At 39.0% G+C, this 21,231-nt stretch overlaps 1 protein-coding gene across 2 annotated transcripts in view; it reads left to right on the forward strand.

Annotated features, from left to right (window-relative positions):
• The window catches only part of CDYL2 (chromodomain Y like 2), a 222,333-nt gene that overhangs the window by 178,199 nt on the left and 22,903 nt on the right, over nt 1-21,231 (forward strand). For both annotated transcript variants that reach the window (XM_072635867.1, XM_072635869.1), the window contains 2 exons: nt 3,806-4,023; nt 12,004-12,176. In XM_072635867.1, coding sequence (XP_072491968.1) covers nt 3,806-4,023; nt 12,004-12,176 — 391 coding nt within the window. The remainder of the gene's footprint in view (nt 1-3,805; nt 4,024-12,003; nt 12,177-21,231) is intronic.

A 21,231-nucleotide genomic window follows, 5' to 3' on the forward strand; every position in this document is an offset into this window, starting at 1 on the left:
TCCTTTCTTCCCAGAGCTGTCTCCTTCCTCAAAAGACTCCCTAGAGAGTATGTTTTGCTTTGAAAGGGCCAGCTGGGTGATTCTTTGGTAAAAAAGTGTAAACATTACTTTATACTTCCTTTAAAATCATAACATCTCATTGTTTCTCATATCTTCCCCTAGCATCCTCTAATTTCATCAGATGGACTGGGTGAAATCAATTAATCAGAGATCCCGATTAATGCTATCCTTCCCCCATCACATATACTACATAAATATACCTGTTGAATTGAGTAGGGCAGTGTCACTCAGATATTTGTTGAAAGAGTTCTTTTCCTCTTTCAAATTTCTTAGAACATGTTTGAGCTTTCTTTTGTCTCCTTACTACCCATCTGCGTGTATGTTGTCCCATCTTCCAGTAAAATGTAAGCTCCTATCATCTTTGTGTCACTAGCCCCTAGGAAAAGGCCTTGCACACAAAGAGCCTTAATAAATGTTTAGCAAATATGATTTGTTGAGTTACCCCCCTACTATATGCACAGTCCTGTTTTGGGTGTCATAGATGGGTATAAAGAGATGTGCCTGCCTTTAAGGCTCTCAAAGTCCAGGGAGGGGCAGAGTGCACAGTGGAACATTAGAATCCCAAACTGGTGTGATCCCAACTTTTAAGTTCTCAGAGTAGAGACAGATCACTGTGCACTGGAAAAGCCAGGGAAGGATCATTGTTGTGGTTGTGGTTCATCTTTCCTTCTTGAAGAGGACCAGTGACATCATGAAGGTGATGTCTTGACTCCCTTGTGAATTGGATATGAGTAGGTCAGAGCTGTGCAAGGTCATCAGCTTCTTTCTCTCCTCCAGTGGCAAGAGAAAGGTCAAGAGGACTGCCTGTGGCCAGGATGAATTGGGTTAGAGTAAAGTCTTTCCCAGTTCTCAGTTTATTTGAGGCCATATTCATTCATTGACTTAGGACTGGGAAAGAGTTGAGACTAAAGATGCCTCAATTTATTATCAAAAGAATATCAGTCTGGGAGGGGAAGACCCTGAAGAATTTCTAACTAGAACAGAAAACAGTTGCTATTTCCACTCATTCTAAGCCATGAAATCTAAACAGTGAGCCACTGAGGCTTGAGTTGGGGCTATTATTGGCCATACAGCGAAAACCAGAGTAATTTGGGTTTTAACCTGGAGTCAAATTAGCTCTGTTTAAGACACAGTGGGCTTTTAAAAACCTGTCTTTTCAGAGCTACATTTCAAGAAATCAAAAATGAAAAACAAGACAAAAAGTAAAATTTCCCAGCCTTTTGAAAAAAGAAAAAAATACAAGTAAAAAAAATGGAGGAGGAAAAGAAATAATAATAGAAACATTCCCAGACTTCTAGAATTGTCAGGTTGGGTCTCCAGAGGGCAGTACAAAATGTTCTCCTAAGAACTTAGTTTACTCCTTCAGGGAAGGGTGTCCCTAAGCGATTATTATCTAAGCCAGCTCTAAAAATGGACTAACTTCTCCTGAGAGTCCTATAGACCAGGTTAGATTCCTTCTGGAATATCCCAGTCCAGATGCCAAAATTTTACAGCGAGAATATGACTAATTTAGAAGGATGGGGAAGAAAGTAAAAATTGGATGATATATGTATTCCTCTCCTGTGGGACTTGGGGAATCTTCCTCCATGTTCTTTGCTCTGTTGGCCTGAACACAGTCAATGGTACCTTGACCATTTGGTGTAGTAAGAGCTACAACTTTCACACTCACTTCAAGTGCATTTGGTGAGACTTTAAAAGAGAAATTTGATATTTTTTAAAAAAGAAGAATTATAATCTGTTCTTACCATTTATCTGTGTTACCTTGAGCATGGTTATTTAACATTTTTTGAGCCTCAGTTTCCGTATATGTAGATATGAGATGATGCTTGCACTATTTACTCATAGAATTGTTATTAGGAAAGCACTTTGCAAACCTTAAATCCAAATTGCTTATCTTGTCTTTTTCATTATCATTATTATTATTTTCTACTACGACTTCTATACCACCACCATTACAAAATTGCCTCTTGGCACCTTGTACTTGATTAAGAAGGAATGAAGGTGTCAGTTTCCCATGGGGGTGGTTCCCAGTGGATGCAGTTGTTCTCTTCTCAGTATAGACTGCTGGCTCCCTGTTCACTCTCTCCTCTCCCCATCTGGAAATCACCACCTACAGTCAGCAGTCTTAAGGAGACTTCAAGATAAGTATCCTAGGTGACTCATGCCAATGTTTCACTCCCATCTGATTCCAGCAGAAGTGATAATGCTACTGAGGACCGAGATACCTGAGTATTTATCAGATCGAAGTGGAACAAGCAACATGAATTCCCAAAACAAAATTCCTCTTTTCTTACTTTATCTATGAGGCAAGTGGTGAAAACTACTTTTTCCTTGCCATTGAAAGAACAGCCTATTTGGGGCTTTCCCCCATTTGTGTTCTGCTTGGTACTTTTCTGTTTGAGGTGAGATTATTTGGCAAGGAGATTTGTATAACCTTAGGCAAGTCCTTTTCCATCTTTGGGACTCAGTTTGTTCCTTTGGACAGCGATCTAGCGGGCTAGATTAAATAACTAAAATCCCTTCCAGCTCTCAGAGTCTAAGTTTCTGTGATACCGTCTCCACTATCCACCCCTTCTGCAGCTCCCTGCCACCATTTCCCCCTTGTTGGGGGATGAGTGTAAACAGTTTTTTAGGCAAAGAACTTTATTTTAATCTGAATCCCTTTCATACGCTCAAGGATGTGAACTGGCCAGAGGAGTTGTTCTCTATGCCTATGAAGTCAACTAGGGCTTCAATAAACACCAACAATTATATGATTCTCTCCAACTGTTATCTCTAGAGGAGACTATGATTCTTTCCTCACCTTCCCATGTATAGTATGCATAGTCCCATAACCTTCTCAAGGAAGTGGAGTGGCTTGGTGAGATCAGTTAAGTAACACCAGGACATGCTTACTGGGTTCCTGAGATGCATGAATGGAGCTCTGTACAAATCAGTCTAGATCTGTTGCAGTAGCAGCAATTCCCTGCCATTGTCCAAAGCTTGGCTGGAAGTAGTACCATGTGGGTCATCCTCTAGCACAACCTCAGCATAGTCAAGAGGGCAGCAGGGCAGTGTCTTCCAGGACTCTGGGGAAGGAGAACAGGTATGGATTTCAGATATTATCGTTTATCAGGATTTCAGAGATTATCTCTTCAGGGCAGCTTTCATGACTGCCCTCTTCTCAAGTAAAGAACCTGAAATCAGGGACTCACACAAGACTTTGGAGGAGAGCATAGAGCTCATAGGGGAGAGAGATCATAACTGCATTTTCTTTAGTACTCCAGACTATACTTCCTCCCTTTATGAGGCTTCATTTCTAAAAGGCCCCTGGCTGTCAGCAACGTCAGCAGACCCTCCACCAATAAAAGAAAGGCAAGGATTTTATCTATAGTTTAGAGGCAATGAATAGCTATCCTAATTAATCCTAAAAGGGATTAATTAAGTTAATGATTAATTAATTAAAATTAACTAATATTCTTGTCTCTAGATGAGGGGGGCTAAGCCTTTTTTATTTATTTGTAAATCCCTTTGGCAGCCTAATGAAGCCTGAGGTAGCTTTCTTACAATAAAGGTTTTAAATGCATAAAATGAAATACATAGGAGTCCAGTTATAGTACAATACAGTTATTAATACAGTTATCTATATGGTTATAATTTTAAAAGAATTCATGGACCCTAGGTTAAGAACAGCTGCTTTAGACTCTCCTAAACCCTGACTGTTCTGTATGTCTATATCATATCTTATTTGTTTTGAATTTGAAAGGTTCCACCCTGACCAATGGAGGTCTGCACTTGCATAGCCCTGTGAAGAGGAAAATTGAAGGGGACAAAGATTACGTCTTTGATAAGCGACTCAGGTATAGCGTCCGTCAAAATGAGAGCAATTGTCGGTTTCGAGACATTGTGGTGAGGAAGGAAGAAGGATTCACACACATTCTGCTGTCCAGCCAGACTTCTGACAACAATGCCCTGACTCCAGAGGTAAGAAAGAAGGCCCCAAGGGGTAATGAAGTAGGCTTGGTGTACATTGACACTTTGATCAAGACATTGAATATAATTACCTTTTTCTTAGCTACACTAAGAGGCTTCAGTAAGGGGAAAGACAACTGAATAGTGAAAAAAAGAAAACCCATCAAGAGATTGTTTTTTGTTTTGTTTTCCTACAGAATCAGAGCTGAAATGGGACCTTAGAGGTCATTTAGACCAACCCTTGACTGGCAAGGTACCCTTCCCTAATATTTCCAACAAATGGTCATCCAGTCTGCATGTGAAGACCTCCAGTGGTGGGGAATTCACTATCTCCTTTCTTTTTCAGCTCTCCTAAGAAATTTGTCCCCTCCCCCTTACATAAAACCTAAATCTGCCTCTCAAGTCAAATCTGCAAGCATTAATTAAGTACCTACTATGTGCCAGGCACTATGCTAAGTGTTGGAGATACAAAATAAGACAAACGAAGTTCCTCTTCTCCAGGAGCTCACAGCCTCTCAACCTCTTCCACTCATTATTCTTAGATTCCTCCCCCAGAGCCAAGCCAAGCAAATCCATTTCGTCTTCCCCATGACAGCCCGTAAAATATTTGAAAATAGCGATCACATTCCCCCTAAACTCTTCTCTCATAAGACTAAAACATCCCCAGTTTCTTCAGTTGATTCTTACTTGAAAGTGGTCTTTAGACTGTCAGCCACCCTGTTTCCCCTTCACTGGACATAGAATCACAGAGACTCACAACTGGAAAAATCCTTAGAGGACATTTAGTACAGCCCTTATCTGACCAGACCTCCCTCCTAGTCATTCAGGTGATTGGTAAGCATTTATTAAGTGCCCACTATGTATTGTGACAGGCATGGTGATGGGTATCAGGATTACAAAGACAAAGGACATGCTCAGCTTTTAAGGAGCTTATGATCTCATGGGAGAGAAGACATGCAAAACGCTGTATACATACAGCATATGTACAGGATAGATTGGAATGAACAAATAGGAGACATCCAGCCTTTGAAGTCCTTTAGAAATGCAAATCATTACCTTCTGAGGTGGTACATTCTACTTGTGGATAGCTCTCATCTTTAGGAAGTTTTTACTTGCATCAAACCAAAACTTACTTCTCAACACCTTCCATTCATTGATGTTAGTTAATCCCTCTGTGGCCAAACAGACTACGGGTCTAAACTTTTCTTCCATATTACATCCATTCAGTTCCTTGAAGACAAATTTCATAAGCCTGAGGTCTAAATAAGCTCAGTCCCTTCAACTGATTCTTGCATCTCATGACCTTGAGGACTTTCACTATTCTGATGACTCTTCTATAGATTGTCTCCAGGCTTTCTCCAACTGAAAGTCTTCTGAAAATGTGACTGAACTGAATACAATACTACTTAACTCATTCTGAACACAACGCCTCGCCTCTCCAAAAGAAATCTGAGACTACATCAGACTTCTCGCTTCTTCATTATCTAGTGAACTGGGAGTGACAGATTTTTGTCTGGCTGTATGCCGTCCCCCCCACTATCTTCCCTATCTTGTTCTTGTATATTTTGTATTTGTTTAGGATGTTTCATTTATCCCAATTAATGTGATTAATAATCTTATTAGATTTGGCCTGTCATTCTAGATTTTCAGAATCTTTTTGGATTCTGACTTCATCATCCAATGTCCTTAGCTGTCTCTCCAAGTTTCCAGCCATCTGAAAATTTGACAAACATGCCTTCATCTAAATCATTAATAAAAATACTGAATATAACAGGGCTAAGGAGAACCCCTCAGGGAATTCCAATAGAGAACTCCAAGTTGACGTGGACAAGTTTCTATGTTTTCTTAGTTCTTGATCACAGTTTTTTCCTTTGAGTTCTCTTCTGTTCTATGTTCAAGGGAGAAATCTACCTTCATATAGCCCTTCTTCCAAATATTCCTTCTCTAAAGGGGGCAGGGTGAGAAGGGAGAGTGTTCCAGGATCTGCTGGCTTGGCTGCTACTGAAAAATGTCATAAGGATTTGTCTGGAGGTGATTTCACTTAGAGTGACTCCCATCCTACCCCCAGATATACCTCTTTATACAGCTGAGATTCCCTCTTCCCTGAGGGCAAGTCAATGCGTCTTAAGTATTTTCCAGTACTCCATCCTTGAAGCACAGACTAATAGAGAAGAAGCTTGGAATAGCAGAAAGAAATGTCATCAGAAGACCTAGATTTGTACCAGCTACTAGTCTTTGGCCTAGTCACCTTCGTTCTCTGGTCTTCAGTTCTCTCCTTTATAAAAAAAGGAAAGACTAGACTGGATGTTTTCTAGATTTCCTTTTAGCTTCAACACTCAATTCTGATTCTATTAGATCTAAACTGATTCCTTTTTATAAGGATCTTCCCATTAAATCTGAGACTTGTTTTGTTTAACCCTAATTTCTTTTAGTAGTAATACTAGTGTACAATACTACCAGTACGAAGCTCTCTGACCTTGTTTGTGTGTCTTCCCATTTTTCTCTGTAACCATCCTTCCAGCCTGAATCAGGTTTCTTTTTTTTTCTTTCTAGAAAAGATTAAAAGAGAGAATTCCTCTATCTCTTGGCCCAATTCCCCTCTTGGAATGGGTGGCCTTGAACACCTTCCATAGAACTGTTTCTTTGGAATGTTGGAAAGGTAAGAAGTGGGGGAAGAGTCACCTAGAACCTCCCTTGCTCCTGTGACAATCCCAATGCTTAATCAAGACCTCCAAGGTCAAGGGGCATTCTCCCTTTGAGTCAGCCAGTATGGTGGCTCACCTCTAGTAGATGGAAGATAGAACTCAATATTAGAGTCCTCAGCACTTGGCAGAGCTTCTCTAGGTTCTTCAATCTATAATATAGACCTACAGATCTATTAATTTAATCCAATTCCTGACAGTTGTCACCTGCACCCCAAAGTGCATTCCTGTGCCTTCACCCCTACTCCAAAGCACATTCCAGTCTGTCTTAGCTTTCACATTTGGGTTCATTAATTAAAGACACTGAACTATTTTAAGGTTGTGTTTGTTGTAGCTAGATATCTGGTTACTTTTGTGGAGTGGGTCTAACAAAGTTTTAGCTCTCTAACCAGAGTAAGGTTTCTGGGAAGAAGGCATGATTTTTGATGAATAGGAATTTGTGCTTCTCAGCTCAGTCCTATTTCCAATGATCCCCATTCACCTACAGTTCTTGGTACCTAGTTAGCCTGGTGGCCTGAAGGTGATAAGAGAAATTTGTTGGGACTCCGGTTCACTCAGAGCTACCCACAGGTGAACAAAGTCAAATCAATGGACATTTAAATGACCAATTAGGATCCTTCTCATTTTTCCCCAAGTTAAGTGATTAATGGGTTTTTAGACATAAAGAAATATTGCCTGTACACTTGCTTATCCTTCCCAATCAATGAGCCTTTCTCATTTATAGCCTGTAATACCACCTGTTTAGGGTAACACCCCTTAGAAATTTGTTGGGATGATTTGGAAGCCCTGTGTCCTTGAAAAAATTGCTTAATCTCCCTAGACTTAGTTTCCTCATTAGTCACATGAGGGTACGGAGCTACATGCTCTCCAGGTACCTTCCTATGCTGATGTTCTGAGTCTTACTTAACAATTCAATTCAGTTCTACTCAGTTCAATAGAGGGTAGCCTTAGTGGAATGGAAAAAGCATTGTTTTTGGGGGAAATCAGATAACCTGAAGTAGGGGTCCTGATTATATTATTTACTACTAGGTAGAGTGGTACAGTGAGTAAGCCACTGGACTTGGAGTCTGAAAGACCTGAGTTCAAATCTGACTCAGAAACTTACTAGAATAGTGACCCTGAGCAAGTCACCTAACCTCTGTTTGCCTCATCTACAAAAAGAGAGATCTTCACAAGGTTATGGAGAGGACCAAACGAGATAATATATTCAAAGCACTTTGCAAACCTTCAAGCATGACATACATACTATTATTGCAATTGTTGTTATCTGTTATCAGCTAGGGCAAGATAAGGAAACTGAACCTCACCTCACAGTGTTAAAGAGTGGCAGAACAAAGAAGTATGTAGAGTTTGAAGGGGAAGATGTTTTCCTGATAGAAGCAATCAAGTAAGGCTTCTTGAAGGAGATGGCATTTAAGATAGTCTATAAAGGATAGATAGTTTAATAGGCAAAAAAGAGGAAAGAAGACATTTCAGAAAGACAAAATAGCATCAGCTAAGGGATGGAGGTTCAGCTCGCAGTGTGTGTAAAAAGTCAGAGATTTATTAATTTTGTCTAGAGGGAAAGGGAAGGGAATAAACATTTATATAGCACCTACTATGTGCCTAGCACTGTGTTAAGCACTTTACAAATGTTACCTCATATGGTCCTCACAACAGACTATCAGATAGGTGGTGTTATTATTCCCTTTTTTTTTTTTTTTTACAGTTGAGGAAACTAAGGCAAGCAGAAGTTAATCACCTTGCCCAGAGTCACATGGCTAGTAAGTGTCTGAGGTGGAATTTGAACTCAGGTCTTCCTGACTCCAAGCCCAGGGCTCCATCTACTCTGTCACCTAGCTGCCCAAGTAGAGGATGTTTGGAAGGTAATACTAGCCCTGAGAAGAGGGTATCTGATGCCAGATTGTACCAGGTGAAGGAACTCTTGTTTGGTAGGCAGTAGGGAGTTGTGGAAAATGTTGGAGCTGACCATGTATAGCCTTCACTTTGAAGATGCCAAGTGTGAACTTTCTCACATATAAGGTACAATATTTGTTGACTTTCACCTTCCCCAGGAAAACAAGAGTATGAACCCATTGAAAGCTAACTGTTCTATGGGATTATTCAGTTACCTTCAATTCAACAGAAATTTATTAAAACCCTGCTCAGCTCTGGGGACAAAAGGGGCCATTTTCTGTCAATAAAATACAGTATCTCCAAAGTCTTAATGTAGTTTTAAGCCTTAATAGCTTTCTTAAGTTGTAATAGCTTAAAATTGCATGAAGATTTTTTGGACACCCTGTCTAGGTGTTGACATTCCTGCAGCTGTGTTTGCTGTAGCTCTCTGTAGAGCATGGGTGAGAAGAGAAGGAACAATGAAATAATAGCAAAGAGAGAGGACTTTCACACCCATGCAGCTTCATCTTCCTTCCTGTCTGAGATTTCCTCCAAGTTCAACCTGAAATTGTGTGAGTAAGGATAGCTCAAGGGAGTCATCAGTGGCTGGAGTTGATCCAGCTGGCCTCAGGCCATGTTTTCTTTAGCTATAGACCTGGCCCTGTACCTGGGACCCCGTAGTAGGCCATTGGCTTCACATACCCCAGATTTGTGAAGCTGGCCAGCCTCCTGTCCCCACCATCCAGCAAACAATTTCAAAGCAGACTGTGGAGCAGATGGCGGAGCGTTGGGGAGGAAGAATCTTCTTTTCCTCTATATTCATTAGGGGGCCCATTCCTGACTGTCTTTCAGAGGCATATGAAGCACATGGAAATGTTAAAAAAAGTCATGCCATGTTGTTTCCCCCAAACTTTTTATAGGCCATATTTTCATTAATTTGAATCACTGGCCGGTTACAGCATGACTGAATGATAACAGCAGTACCACTTCAAATTTATACAATAACTTTATGGTTTGGAAGCCCTGGTTTGCAGCCAGCTCAGAATTCCATGGAAGCTAGTAAAAAAAAATGGTGATGAATAAGTCTGGTTTTCTTGTTCCAGGTCACGAAGGTACAAAAAGCAAGCCTTTCTTGGCCCAAGGGAAAAAAAATTCCCCCCTTCCTTTGTCCTTAGGCAGGTAGTCTCACTTAATGAGGTCACTGAGTTAGTTTAATGTCTCATCTTATCCACATTCAAACTTCTTGCTATACTGATTCCCCACCCCCCATAAAAACAGCAACAACCCAAAACTAGCCAACTAGCTTTTGTCAGGAAGAGAGGGTGGGTATGGACGCCCTTCTTACCCCCAATCTCCTTCTTTCTCCACATACTAGTAAAGTCTAGAGGCGGGTGAGAAAGCCCAGAGACTTTTGTGAGCCTTATGTGGAAGGTGTGTGCAAAGCCCTCACCTAATCTGACTTTAGGATGGATGTCCATAAATAGTTTGAAATATCAGCTATCTCATTCCACATGGAGACTTCAGTTAAGCGACAGTTTCATATTTGACCTAAGGAGAATTGCAATAATATTTATTCATAATCCTGTGCAGCCCCTGAGGAGAGAGAAGTTCATAGATTTGTCATCCTTGTCTAGAGAAAATCACTGACACATGCTTGAAATTCTGATTTTCCTTGGCAGAATGGCTCAGTAATGCCAAGGTTCAGAAAAGGCTGTCGTTCTAATGCCCTTTACTCTTCTCCTTCTCCCCCCTCTAGTTTTGGAAGTCTGAAAAGGGTCTATAGGTGGTTGATTTTCTTCACCTGGTTAGAAGTTCTAATCTAGGAGAGAACCTTTTAGTTACATGGGTTTTCTTCCCTTTGCCCACAATGAGTTATTATGAGTAGGGACAATTCCTAGTCCAAACCTTACCAGTAAGTAAGTTCTCCCCATGAGATCAAATGGGTGCACATTCAGCCTGTATTACATGGAAGGATGGAGAACTTGCTGTTTCTAGAGGTAGTCAACCCTACTTTACACAACTCTAATTATTATGAGTTGGATGTCTTGTATAGCATGGAGCCCTCTACGTAGGCAGGTGATCAATTAATATTTGTGTGGATTTGAATACTATCTACAATAATTCAGACCAATGATAAACCATTTTTGTGTATGGCAAATATTTCTGTCCCTGTCCATACCCCTAGTCCTATTCGTGAAATGAACCTATCTGTGACCAGTTTGACATTGTTAATGAATTTACTTAGTTGTATTGCCCTGCATGATAAATTCCACTGAACCTATCCAGGACTGGAGTTGTTTAATTCTTAATTTTCAAAATATAAGTAGGAAGTTGCTTTCTCAGGGGTCTGTGACATAATCTTGGGGTCCTAGATGCAAAGAGCAGTCCTTACACATGCCACAAGCCAATCTTTGTCTCTCTAGAAGGTTTATACTGAGGAAGAAACCTTTGATCTATGGATAACTCCCATTGAGATCATACAGCTCAGAAAGTGGAAAAGCTGAGGAAGGCTTAGAACACAGGGCAACTTAGCCCAACATATGACCATTCTACCATATCTTCCCAGTCCCCTATTAGTTACCCCCAAATGCTGGTCTGTACTGCTGTGACCTGCTGAGACTGAGTAGTGATTCTTCTTTCTGGGATTAAAGCCCTTCAGAAGTATGACCCTGATTTATACCTCTAGGCTGATGGATTACACATTATTCTACCTCATCCCATCTCCCATCTCCATGCCTTTGCACAGGCTGCCCTCCCTTTCTGGAATGCTCTCCTTATCTCCAGCTCTTGGAACTTCAAGCACTGTTCAAGATGCCACCTTCCTCAAGAGACTTTCCCACATCCCCCAGTTGGGAATATTTTTACCCACCAAAAATAACTGTATATTTAATTTGTACACACATCCAGTCATCCTGAATGATGAATATCTGGTCACTGGATCCAGATGGCCCAGGAGGGGAAGTGAGGCTGGTGACCTTGCACAGTCCTCCCTCAAAACAAAGTCAAATACAAGTCATGTCATCATTTCTCTAATGTCATGGTCTTTGAAAATGAAGGATGAACACAGACAGACATTGTATCTAATTGCCTATGTAGGTGTTGGTTCCATGAATAGATTGTAAGCTCCCGGGGGGCAGGAACGGTTTGGTTTTTGTACCCCCAGACCCAAAGCACAGTACCTGGCACAGAGGAGATGACTAATACATGCTTGTTGAATTCCATTGAATTAATGAATTGAAACAAATGCAGTTATCACGGCAGAGAAATGCACAAAGTCATAATCCCACAGCACCAGAAGGCCTTGACATCTAGGCTGGAGAATCAGTTATTAACCACCAGGCCTAATTCCTCCCTTTGCGAGATGGGTTTCAGCTGTGCTAAGCATGTCCCGTTGTTTACTCTTCTCTGTACACAGATTATGAAGGAAGTGCGGAGAGCATTGTGCAACGCGTCCGCAGATGACAGCAAACTCTTGCTTCTCAGCGCCGTTGGAAGTGTGTTCTGTAGCGGCTTAGATTATTCCTACTTACTTGGCAGGTTGTCCACCGACAGAAGAAAGGAGAGTACCAGGATTGCAGAAGCTATAAGGTGACCCACACTGACCCTGAGCTCTGTCTGCCCTGGGCCTGAGCACAGCCTCTGATTGACCAGGGCTCAGGGGGCACCTGAACAGTACACTTGGGTGATAGTTTAAGAGGGATACAAAGCAAAATGTTGCCTCAGGAGGGGGCTTCGTGACTTTCCCTTTTTTTTTTCCTGTATAAATCTCAGTCCGTTCCCAGATTGAAATGCTCATTTGTGTATCTGTTCCTGTTCCTCTGTTCATCCACTTAAAATTCTTCTTTTCAGATGAAAATTAAAAGCCTGTGCTTTTTATTTATTTTCAAAATTGATGGTGGCTTTAATTCCCTGAGGGACAGACTTTGACCTTGTTGAACTCCTGTTCTGTGCTTTGTTCGAGATGCCCAAAAGATTGAGTAGCTCTGATTCATAACTGCCTCTCTGCTTGGCCCTGGGAGGGGCAGGGACCTAGAAGAACCTGTTCTGCTGCTTATAGGTCAGTCCTCTGTACCTCCAGTGAAACAGGAATGACTGAGTATCTGAGTAGGGGCCAGTTGCTGTGTATGCAGAAAGACACCAGGAGGCTACCTAAATGGGAGCTAAGAATTAGATGGAAGGTTAAGGTGGTCACCTGCAGATTATGACCTTTTGTCATATGGGTCATTTACTATCTGGACCAAATTGTGATCTCTGAACTATTATGCACAGTGAAATCCTGATAAAATAAGAGACTAATAATAACAAGTGCTAAATAATGCTATTTGGCCAAGGTTAGCCCTGCACACAGTGCCTAGACTTTGTAAAGAGTTTCCTTGTATTGGTCCTATTGATCAGGACCAGGACTCATGGGACGGCCCTAGTAGCTTCAGCCCCCAAGGTATCCACAAGTAGACCATTTCTCCCTAGAGTTAGGGGAGGAAAAGCATCAGGTTCTGTGCAAGACTTGGTCCTGATTAGAGCCAGGAGAAGCAGGGAAATTCTGCTGATGATCCTGGGATTCTCTTCGTGTGTTCTGCCATTGGGGGCTTTTTCTCCTCTCTGACAAAATCCATTATCTCTTTGAGAGAAGTGATGCTGAAACTTTCTCACTGTACCCCATTCCAACCTTCTACTGAAAAGAGTTTCCATGTTTTTGAGAGAGGAGAAAATAAAAACTTCTTTTTTTCCTTTTCTTCAACCCTGGAGAAAACTGGTGACATTGGGGAGGAAGGAAGGAATTGTAAACTCATAAAGCTGGAAGATATCTCAGTGATCATCTAGACCAAGCCTCTGCCTGAAACTTGGACACTTTGTCACCCAGCTCCCAGAATCCATTTCTATTGATTTTAGAAGCTTATTCCTTAATATGAGCCCAAATCAGTCTTTTTACAATTTCTATCCATCATTCCTAGTTCATTCCCCTTGAGTCAAACAAAATAAATCAGTTGTCTCACACATGAGAACCCGTCAGATTCTTTGTATTTGATATCTGACCTAGCCCCTAGAGCAGCTAAATTTTTTTTGCTGATTGATTGACAACTATCATGTGCTCATTTTTTTCTTTCTCAGACTAAACATCTTGAGTTCCTTTAATGAATCTTTGTATGACATAGTCTCTAGTCACTCTGGGTTATCAATGACCCTCTTAAAGTCTGGTGCATTGAGTAATAGCAGATTTATAAGTAAAGGTCACCTTTGTTTGAATTCTACTCTGTTACTTGCTTCCTGTGTGACCTAGAGCACATTATTTAGTCCTGTGGGCCTTGAAGTTCAGGTGTCAGGTGCTGAAGGCTTGAACCAGGGTGATAACTGAAAGTGGGGAGAAGTAGATATATTTAGGAAATGTTAAGATAAAAACAGTAAGACTTGGCAACAGATGGAATGTATAACGTAAGGTCAAAAGAATAGTCAAGCATGAAACTCAGATGGTAAGCCTTGATGACTGGAAGGGTGTTGGTGCCCTCAATGGTAATAGGGAAATAAGAAGAGGAAGGAGTTAGGGAATAATAAATTTTGTTCTGGACATATTCAGTTTGAGATATATACATAGAAATGATATTTGAATCCTTGGAAGGTGATGATATTCTCACCTTGGTTAGATCATATAAAAGGAGAAGAGAGGTCCCAGGACAGATGCCTGGGCTAGGTGACTTGAACTCAAGAGAAAGAAACTGAGATTGATCCAGCTTTAATGCTCAACACTTTTTTAGCCCCCTCAGTTGCTTCTCCCCTCTGATTGGAGGACTAGAGTGCACTTCCAAAGCCTTCTTCATTTATAGAGGGCTCAGAGCTTCCCAGCTAAACTCTTTATTTGCCATCAGCCACTTTGCTTGGCAAACATCGTCTGATACCCCTTGGTGGCTGCCCTATCCCCCTTTCAGCTTTCTTTTGGTTACTCTCTTTCCTATTCAACTTCAAGCTCCTCTAGGGTGGGGATTGTCTTTCTTTTTCTTATCTGTATTGCCAGTGCTTCTCCGTGTTTGGTGCATTTTAGACACTCAATAAATGTTTATTGACTGACTGTGAGAAGAAATAGTCAGGCATGTGGGAGGGGAACTGGGAGAGTGAAGTGTCATGAAAACGTAGAAAACAGAGTATCTCCAAGAGGATGATAAAAAATACCAAAGTCTTCAAAGAAGTCAAGAAGGATGGGGGCTGAGAAAAAACCCTGCCTTTTGGCAAATAAGAGATCATTGGTACCTGTACAAAGCAATTTCAGTTGAATGATGAGGTCAGAAGTTAGCCTGTAAAAAGTTTAGAAAACAATGGAAGGAAAGGAAGTGGAGGTGCCAGTTGATGGCATGAAAGGCAAAAGAGTTATAGACTGATAGGTAGTGTGGATCAAAAGATGGAGGAGACATATCAAAGTGTATGCATAGATTATTAACTTTTATTGCATAATACTGCATAAATTCTTTTCCAAAATGGTTGGACCAATTGATGACTCCACCAATAGTCTATTCATCTTTTTCTATTGCCAAATTCCTTCCATAATTGAGTATTTACATCTTTTACTATCTTTGCCAATTTGGGTGCTATTGGGTGATATCCCAATGTTGTTTCAATTTTAATTTCTCTTATAAGCTTTTTGAGCATTTTGTCATGTAAGTATTCATAGTTTATATGTCTTTCCAAATGAGTTGTCTCAATGATGTTCAGGGTAGGTAAGTATGGAGTCCCTTATGGCCAGTAGACTGACATTTGATGATGAAATTTCGTTCATAGTAGCCTGAGAAGAAATACAAAACGGCTCTCTGTCGTGTGCCCCATTCTGATTCTCCAGGGACAATTTTGGGATGGCATCAAATGGGGCAGAGAATACTAAAAATCACACAGTTTTTATACTTCTCACAAACTTCAGTTTGACTGTTATTACTCTAAATGTGTCCAGTGACCAACAAATGGGTAGATAACTGGAGGAATGGAATCATATCAATCTTTATTTTATCACTATAAGTGAAACCAAAAGGAAAAAGAAAGTTACAGCCAAAGAAAAGATGGTGCTAGGTTTTCCTTAAAGAAATGTATAAAGGAAATCACAGAATTATTTTTTTAGTGGTTTTATCATATGCCCAAAGACATCAAGAAAAATCATTTCAGTGGACATTTGGTCATCTTGTACTGAAGAGTTCATGATGAGCATTAGCAAAAATGACCATGAGGCAACTAATTGCAGTATGTGCACCACATCTCTTACAAAGGATGGAGAGGTAGAGAAATAAGGAATTCAGTAAGAGCCCCCAAATGAAATAAGCATAGAAAATTAGATCAGATGATAGTAGGATTATCAACTTAGAGTTGGAAGAGACCTCAAAGGCTCTCTAGTACAGTCCTTTCATTTATAGATGGGTAAAATGAGACTCAGGAAAATTAAGTGACTTGCCCCAAATCACATGTATGGTAAGCATTAGAGTCAAGCAGGATTTGAACCCAAGTTCTTTTACTTCAGAGCCAATGATTTTCCAACTACTCTTTGCTTCTGTGCAAAGGTGGGAGTAGATAAGAATGGGAAAAATATATTGGAAAGGATAGATCCTTATCCTATGGATAAGGAAAAAGGAATGAGACAGATGAAAGGCTTAAAGATTGCACAGAGACCTCACTCCTGCATATCATGAATCTTTTCTTTAAGAAAAGATTCACTATGCCCTGTACCAGAGTCTTCTCTGATTTATCTGAAATTGTCTACTTGTCATTTTTTATGGCACGATGGTATTCCATTACATTTATGTACCATAATTATGTCAGTCGTTCCCCAATTACTGAGCACCCCGTTGGTTTCCAGTTCTTTTCCACTACAAAAAGATCTGCTATAAATATTTTTGCATAAATGCATCCTTTAGCTTCTTTTTATTTTTGGCATATAGACAGACCTAGTAGGGTTATTGATCGATAATAATATAGATAGTATTTATATAGTGCTTTCAGGTTTTTTTTTAATCCTCACACCTTTGGGAGGTAGATGCTATTATTGTCCCCATTTTACAGATGAGGAAACTGAGGCAAGCAAAATTTAAGAGATTTGTCTAGGGCCACAAAATAAGTGTCTGAGACAGGATATGAACTGAGGTCTTCCAGACTCCATCCATGTGGAGCACCCTGTCCCACTGAACTACCTAAATGCCTCATAAATCAAAGAATATGAATAATTCAGTAACTTTTCAGGAACAGATAGTAGTTAAAACAAGTTTTACATGGAGAGCAAATGCAAAGATTGTGGTGAGTGTGAGCACACTGAATGCAATTTACAAAAAGTGAGGGGCTTTGAAGAATAACTGGGGGAAAAAAAGATATTATTTGAAATGCAAAGGATAAAAAGATGTGTTGATCGAGGGAAAAGAATGAGAGATAGCAAGTGGACAGTCCTCATGCTACATTAACATCATTGTGCTGTGAAGAGAAATTGAAAATCCACCCAGCATGTGAAGTGGATCCCATGTGGTGAATGTAGTTCAGTAAATGGGCTGGTCACATGTGGTGGGCAGTTATGGATGAGCTGCTCAAAGAATCATTGAAGGGAATGTCCAAATCATTGAAATAACAGATCCACTTGAGTATTTCAGTTGAATATCTCTTGACTATCTATTGGTGAATTCTCATCAATTTGTGCCAGTTCTGTGTATATTAGGCAGTGAAGTGGTGGAGGATAGAGAGAGTACTGGGCTTGGAGTCAGGAAGACCTGAGTTCAGAGCTGAATTCAAATACTTACTAGCTGTGTGTCCCTGGTCAAGACACTTAATTTGTTTGCCTTGGTTTCCTTTGCTATAAAATGGGTATGAAAATAGAACCTGTCTCCTGTGGTTGTTGTGAGAATCAAATGAGATGACATTTGTGAAGCACTTAGCACAGTGTCTGGCTATGTGTGGTAGGTACTAGATAAATATTAGCTATTATTATAACTTTATATTTTACATGCACACATACACACATATTTGGATGTCAGACTTTTTTCAGAGATTCTTAATCGAAAGATATTACCCCAAACTGTAATTTATTTTCGCTCAGAACCTTTTTCATTTACTATAATCTAAATTGTCTGTTTTGTCATTTGTCATTTTTAAATCTCCAGTCTGTGCTGTTCCCTAACCACAGTTGTGAAAGATGTGACATTTTCTTATTGTCTACTTTTTAAATACGTGCATACACAAAGGATTTATAATCTTGCCAATGAGGAGAACTCATGTTGTAGAAACCCTTTTAAATTCAGATTGTCAGTGATTTAGTAGTTATGTCCTGGAAACTTCCTTGAGGCATATATGGAGCAATTAAATGATTTGCCAATGGAGACATTAGTAAGTTTCAGAGGGAGAAATTTGAATGCAGGTTTTCCTGATTTCAAACTCAGCACTCTATCAACTATTTCATACTACCTCTCTCTATTTAAAAAATAATAATAATGTGATTCTTTGCTTATATAGCTTATCCATTTGGAATTTATTCTGAAGTATAGTATAAGCCTTTGGGCTAACCTTATTTTCCTCCAAGCTACTTTGCAGTTTTTGTCGTAGTTCTTGACAAATAGAAATTCCCTCACTTTGTATTTTCTACCCAAGGTTTATTGAACACTGGGCTATTGTACTCATTTCTTTCTGCATATTGTTTCTGCTGACTTACATTTTTCAAACATTTTTTTTAAATAATTGCTATTTTATAATATAATTTGAGATCCCATCAACCTTCTCATTCTGAATTTTTAGGATTTTACAAGAAATCTTTGACATTTTTCAAAACCTTTTAAATGAAATTTTAAAAAATTGTATGTAGGTCCATAAACTACCTTCTTGGTAGTTTGATTATTTTAAAGACACACTATACCTGAATTTTAAAGCTGTCATTTATTTTATCATATTGGTAAGCCAGCCAACAATATTTATTTGTGTTCCTTTATAAAATAACAATACTACTGCTACTAATAGGTAACTATATATAGCATCTGTTATATGCTAGGCACTGTGCTAAATAAATAAATAAAATGTTATTTTATTTGATCTCCTATAACCCTGGGAAGTTGGTGCTCTCAACTTTGCGGATGACAATGAAGACAATTTGGAAGTTGTAGTTGTGTGTTTTGCAATTTGTGTGTAACTTGGCAAGTTAGATCATGGATCATTTGTTTCATAGTTATTTTTAATAGAAATTCTCTTTCTCTTGTAAGAGATGAATTTCTACACCTTCACTTGTAATTAGTGTAGCTGTATTAACTGATGAACTTGGTAAAGATTTAAATGTGTGAATGAGATGGTCTACATGCTATGATCACTTTATGAAGCATGAACATTGGGTCAAATATTGATGAAGGAAGGGAACATGAGTAGGTAAGCAAATATCCAGGAATTTCAGCAGTTACTCATTGCAGCAGCAAAACAGTCAATGAGCTCAGGAGCACCTTGAGGAGATTTGCACCTGTTCTGGGGGCAACACAAAGCAGAAAAGTGAGGAGCAGAGATAGGGAGAGATGTGGCCAGTGAGCTCAGAGGGAGTGCCACCTTTCCTTCCACAAGGACCATATTATTCAAGACATTGCACTAGTAGTAGACAGTAAATCCAGCAGAGAGCAGATAAAGACGCACGGAGGACAAAGAGACAGATGGACACAGAAACATGGACACCCCAATGAGGAAGCCATTTCAATGGGCATGATCCCTTAAACAAGAGAGGAGTACCAGCTATGAGTCAAAGAAAGGGCTTCCACTACCATAGAGGAGAGAATTTGCCTTTTGACCAAATGTATTTTCTATAATTAGAGGCAACTTTCCCCTCTACCTATGTGTAATAGTGGGGAAAGGAGACCCAAACTTTTAAAGAGGATGTTTGTACCAACTGTTGTTGCCAGTACTATCTTAGTAAATGTCCTTTGCTTAAAAAGCAATTGCTGTCCACTCACAGATGGAAATCACACTAATGGGGGCTAGGAACCCTAACTTCTTAGGGCTACCTTAGGACCCCATCATCTGGGTACCACAACCTTTAAGTGAGTGGGAGTTGGGAAAGTAATCCCAGAGGAGATCTTCTACCATATTTTCCTCCTGGGTTTTTATTGTGCTTTTTCTTGTTATATGCAGAAATGTAATAATTTTGATGGGTTTGTTTTGTATCCTGCTACTTTACTGATGCGATTAATAATCTCAAATTGTGTTCTAGATTGACTCTCTAAGGTTTAAATAACTTTTCCTCCTCTTTGACAATGCTTGTTTCTTTAACTTCTTTACTGTTTTAGCTAATATTTCTAGTTCTGTGCCAAATAATAGTGAATATTACTGCTTCACTTTGAGCATATTGGAAGAACTTCCAGTTTTCCTTTATTTCCAATAATAATACCTTAATATTTTAGGTGAATGCTTTTTATCATACTAAAAGACCCTTGTCCTATCATACCTATGCTTTTTACAGTTCTTTATATAAATGAGTGCTATATTTTACCAAATGTTTTTTCTTCATTCATTGATAAAATCTTGTCTTTTTTTTGCTGTTTTTGTTATTTTTATGATTGATAACTCTAGTTGTCTTCCTCATGGTGAACAATTGCTGCATTCTTGATATGAATCTAAATTGTTCATAATTAATTATTTTTAGATTTATTCCTAGAGTATCTTTACTAAAATTTTATTCAAAAGTTCTGAATCAGTATTCATTAGTGAAATTGGTCCATTATTTTCTTTTTCACTTTATAGCTCCCTGATTTGGGTACCTGAACTACATTTGTCTCATCAAAGGAGGTTGGTAGAGTGCCTTCTTTCTCTATTATTGAGAACAATTTATATATCATAGGCATTAAATGTTCTTTCTATGATTAGTAGAACTTATTTATAGATCTGGTCGAACCAGGAATTTTTCCTCTTTTGGTAGTTCATTTATGTCTTTTCTTTATAAATTTCCTCTTGTGAATCTGGGTTGTTTAGAATCTCTCTCTCATGCTTTGTTAATTTAGATATTTTATATTTTGTAGCTAGTCATCCATTTCCTCTGAGTCTTCAATTTTGCCGGCATCTCATTGAGTATATCATTTAATAATTTTCTCTTTTCTCTATTCTGTTTGGAATCATTACATTCATTTTTTTTTAAATTAACTAATGGTTTATCAATTTTGGCACTGTCAAAAACAGTTTAGTTTTATTTCTTAGTTCAAAAGTTTTGTTTCAAGTTTCATTTTTTATTTTCAAAATTTCTTCATTTGACCTTGTTTTAGAGTTTTTATTACTTTCTAGCTTTTAACTTGCACAAGCAACTTATTAATCTTCTCTATTTTGTTAAGAGATAAATTTTCCTCTAAGGACGTTTTAGCTGCATCCCATATATTTTAGTATGTTGTCCCACTGTTACAATTCTTTTTAAAATAATTATTTATTGATTCTGTGATTTGTTCTTTGACCAATCCATTATTTCAGATGATATTGCTTATTCTTCATTAACTCTATATCTTTTGTCCATTTTTCCTTTATTTATAACTATTTTCTCTCTGTTCGTGGTCTTTAAGTGACCACAATATTTAATATTTCTCTGTGTATTTATTTGTGATTTCTTAACATCTTATCACATGATGAGGATTTTTTTGTCGTGGTTACCATGTAATTCTGAAAAATAGGAAAACCTTCTAATAATCTT

Source organism: Notamacropus eugenii, chromosome 1 (genome assembly GCF_028372415.1).
Source record: "Notamacropus eugenii isolate mMacEug1 chromosome 1, mMacEug1.pri_v2, whole genome shotgun sequence".
In the NCBI taxonomy this organism is placed as follows: domain Eukaryota; kingdom Metazoa; phylum Chordata; class Mammalia; order Diprotodontia; family Macropodidae; genus Notamacropus; species Notamacropus eugenii.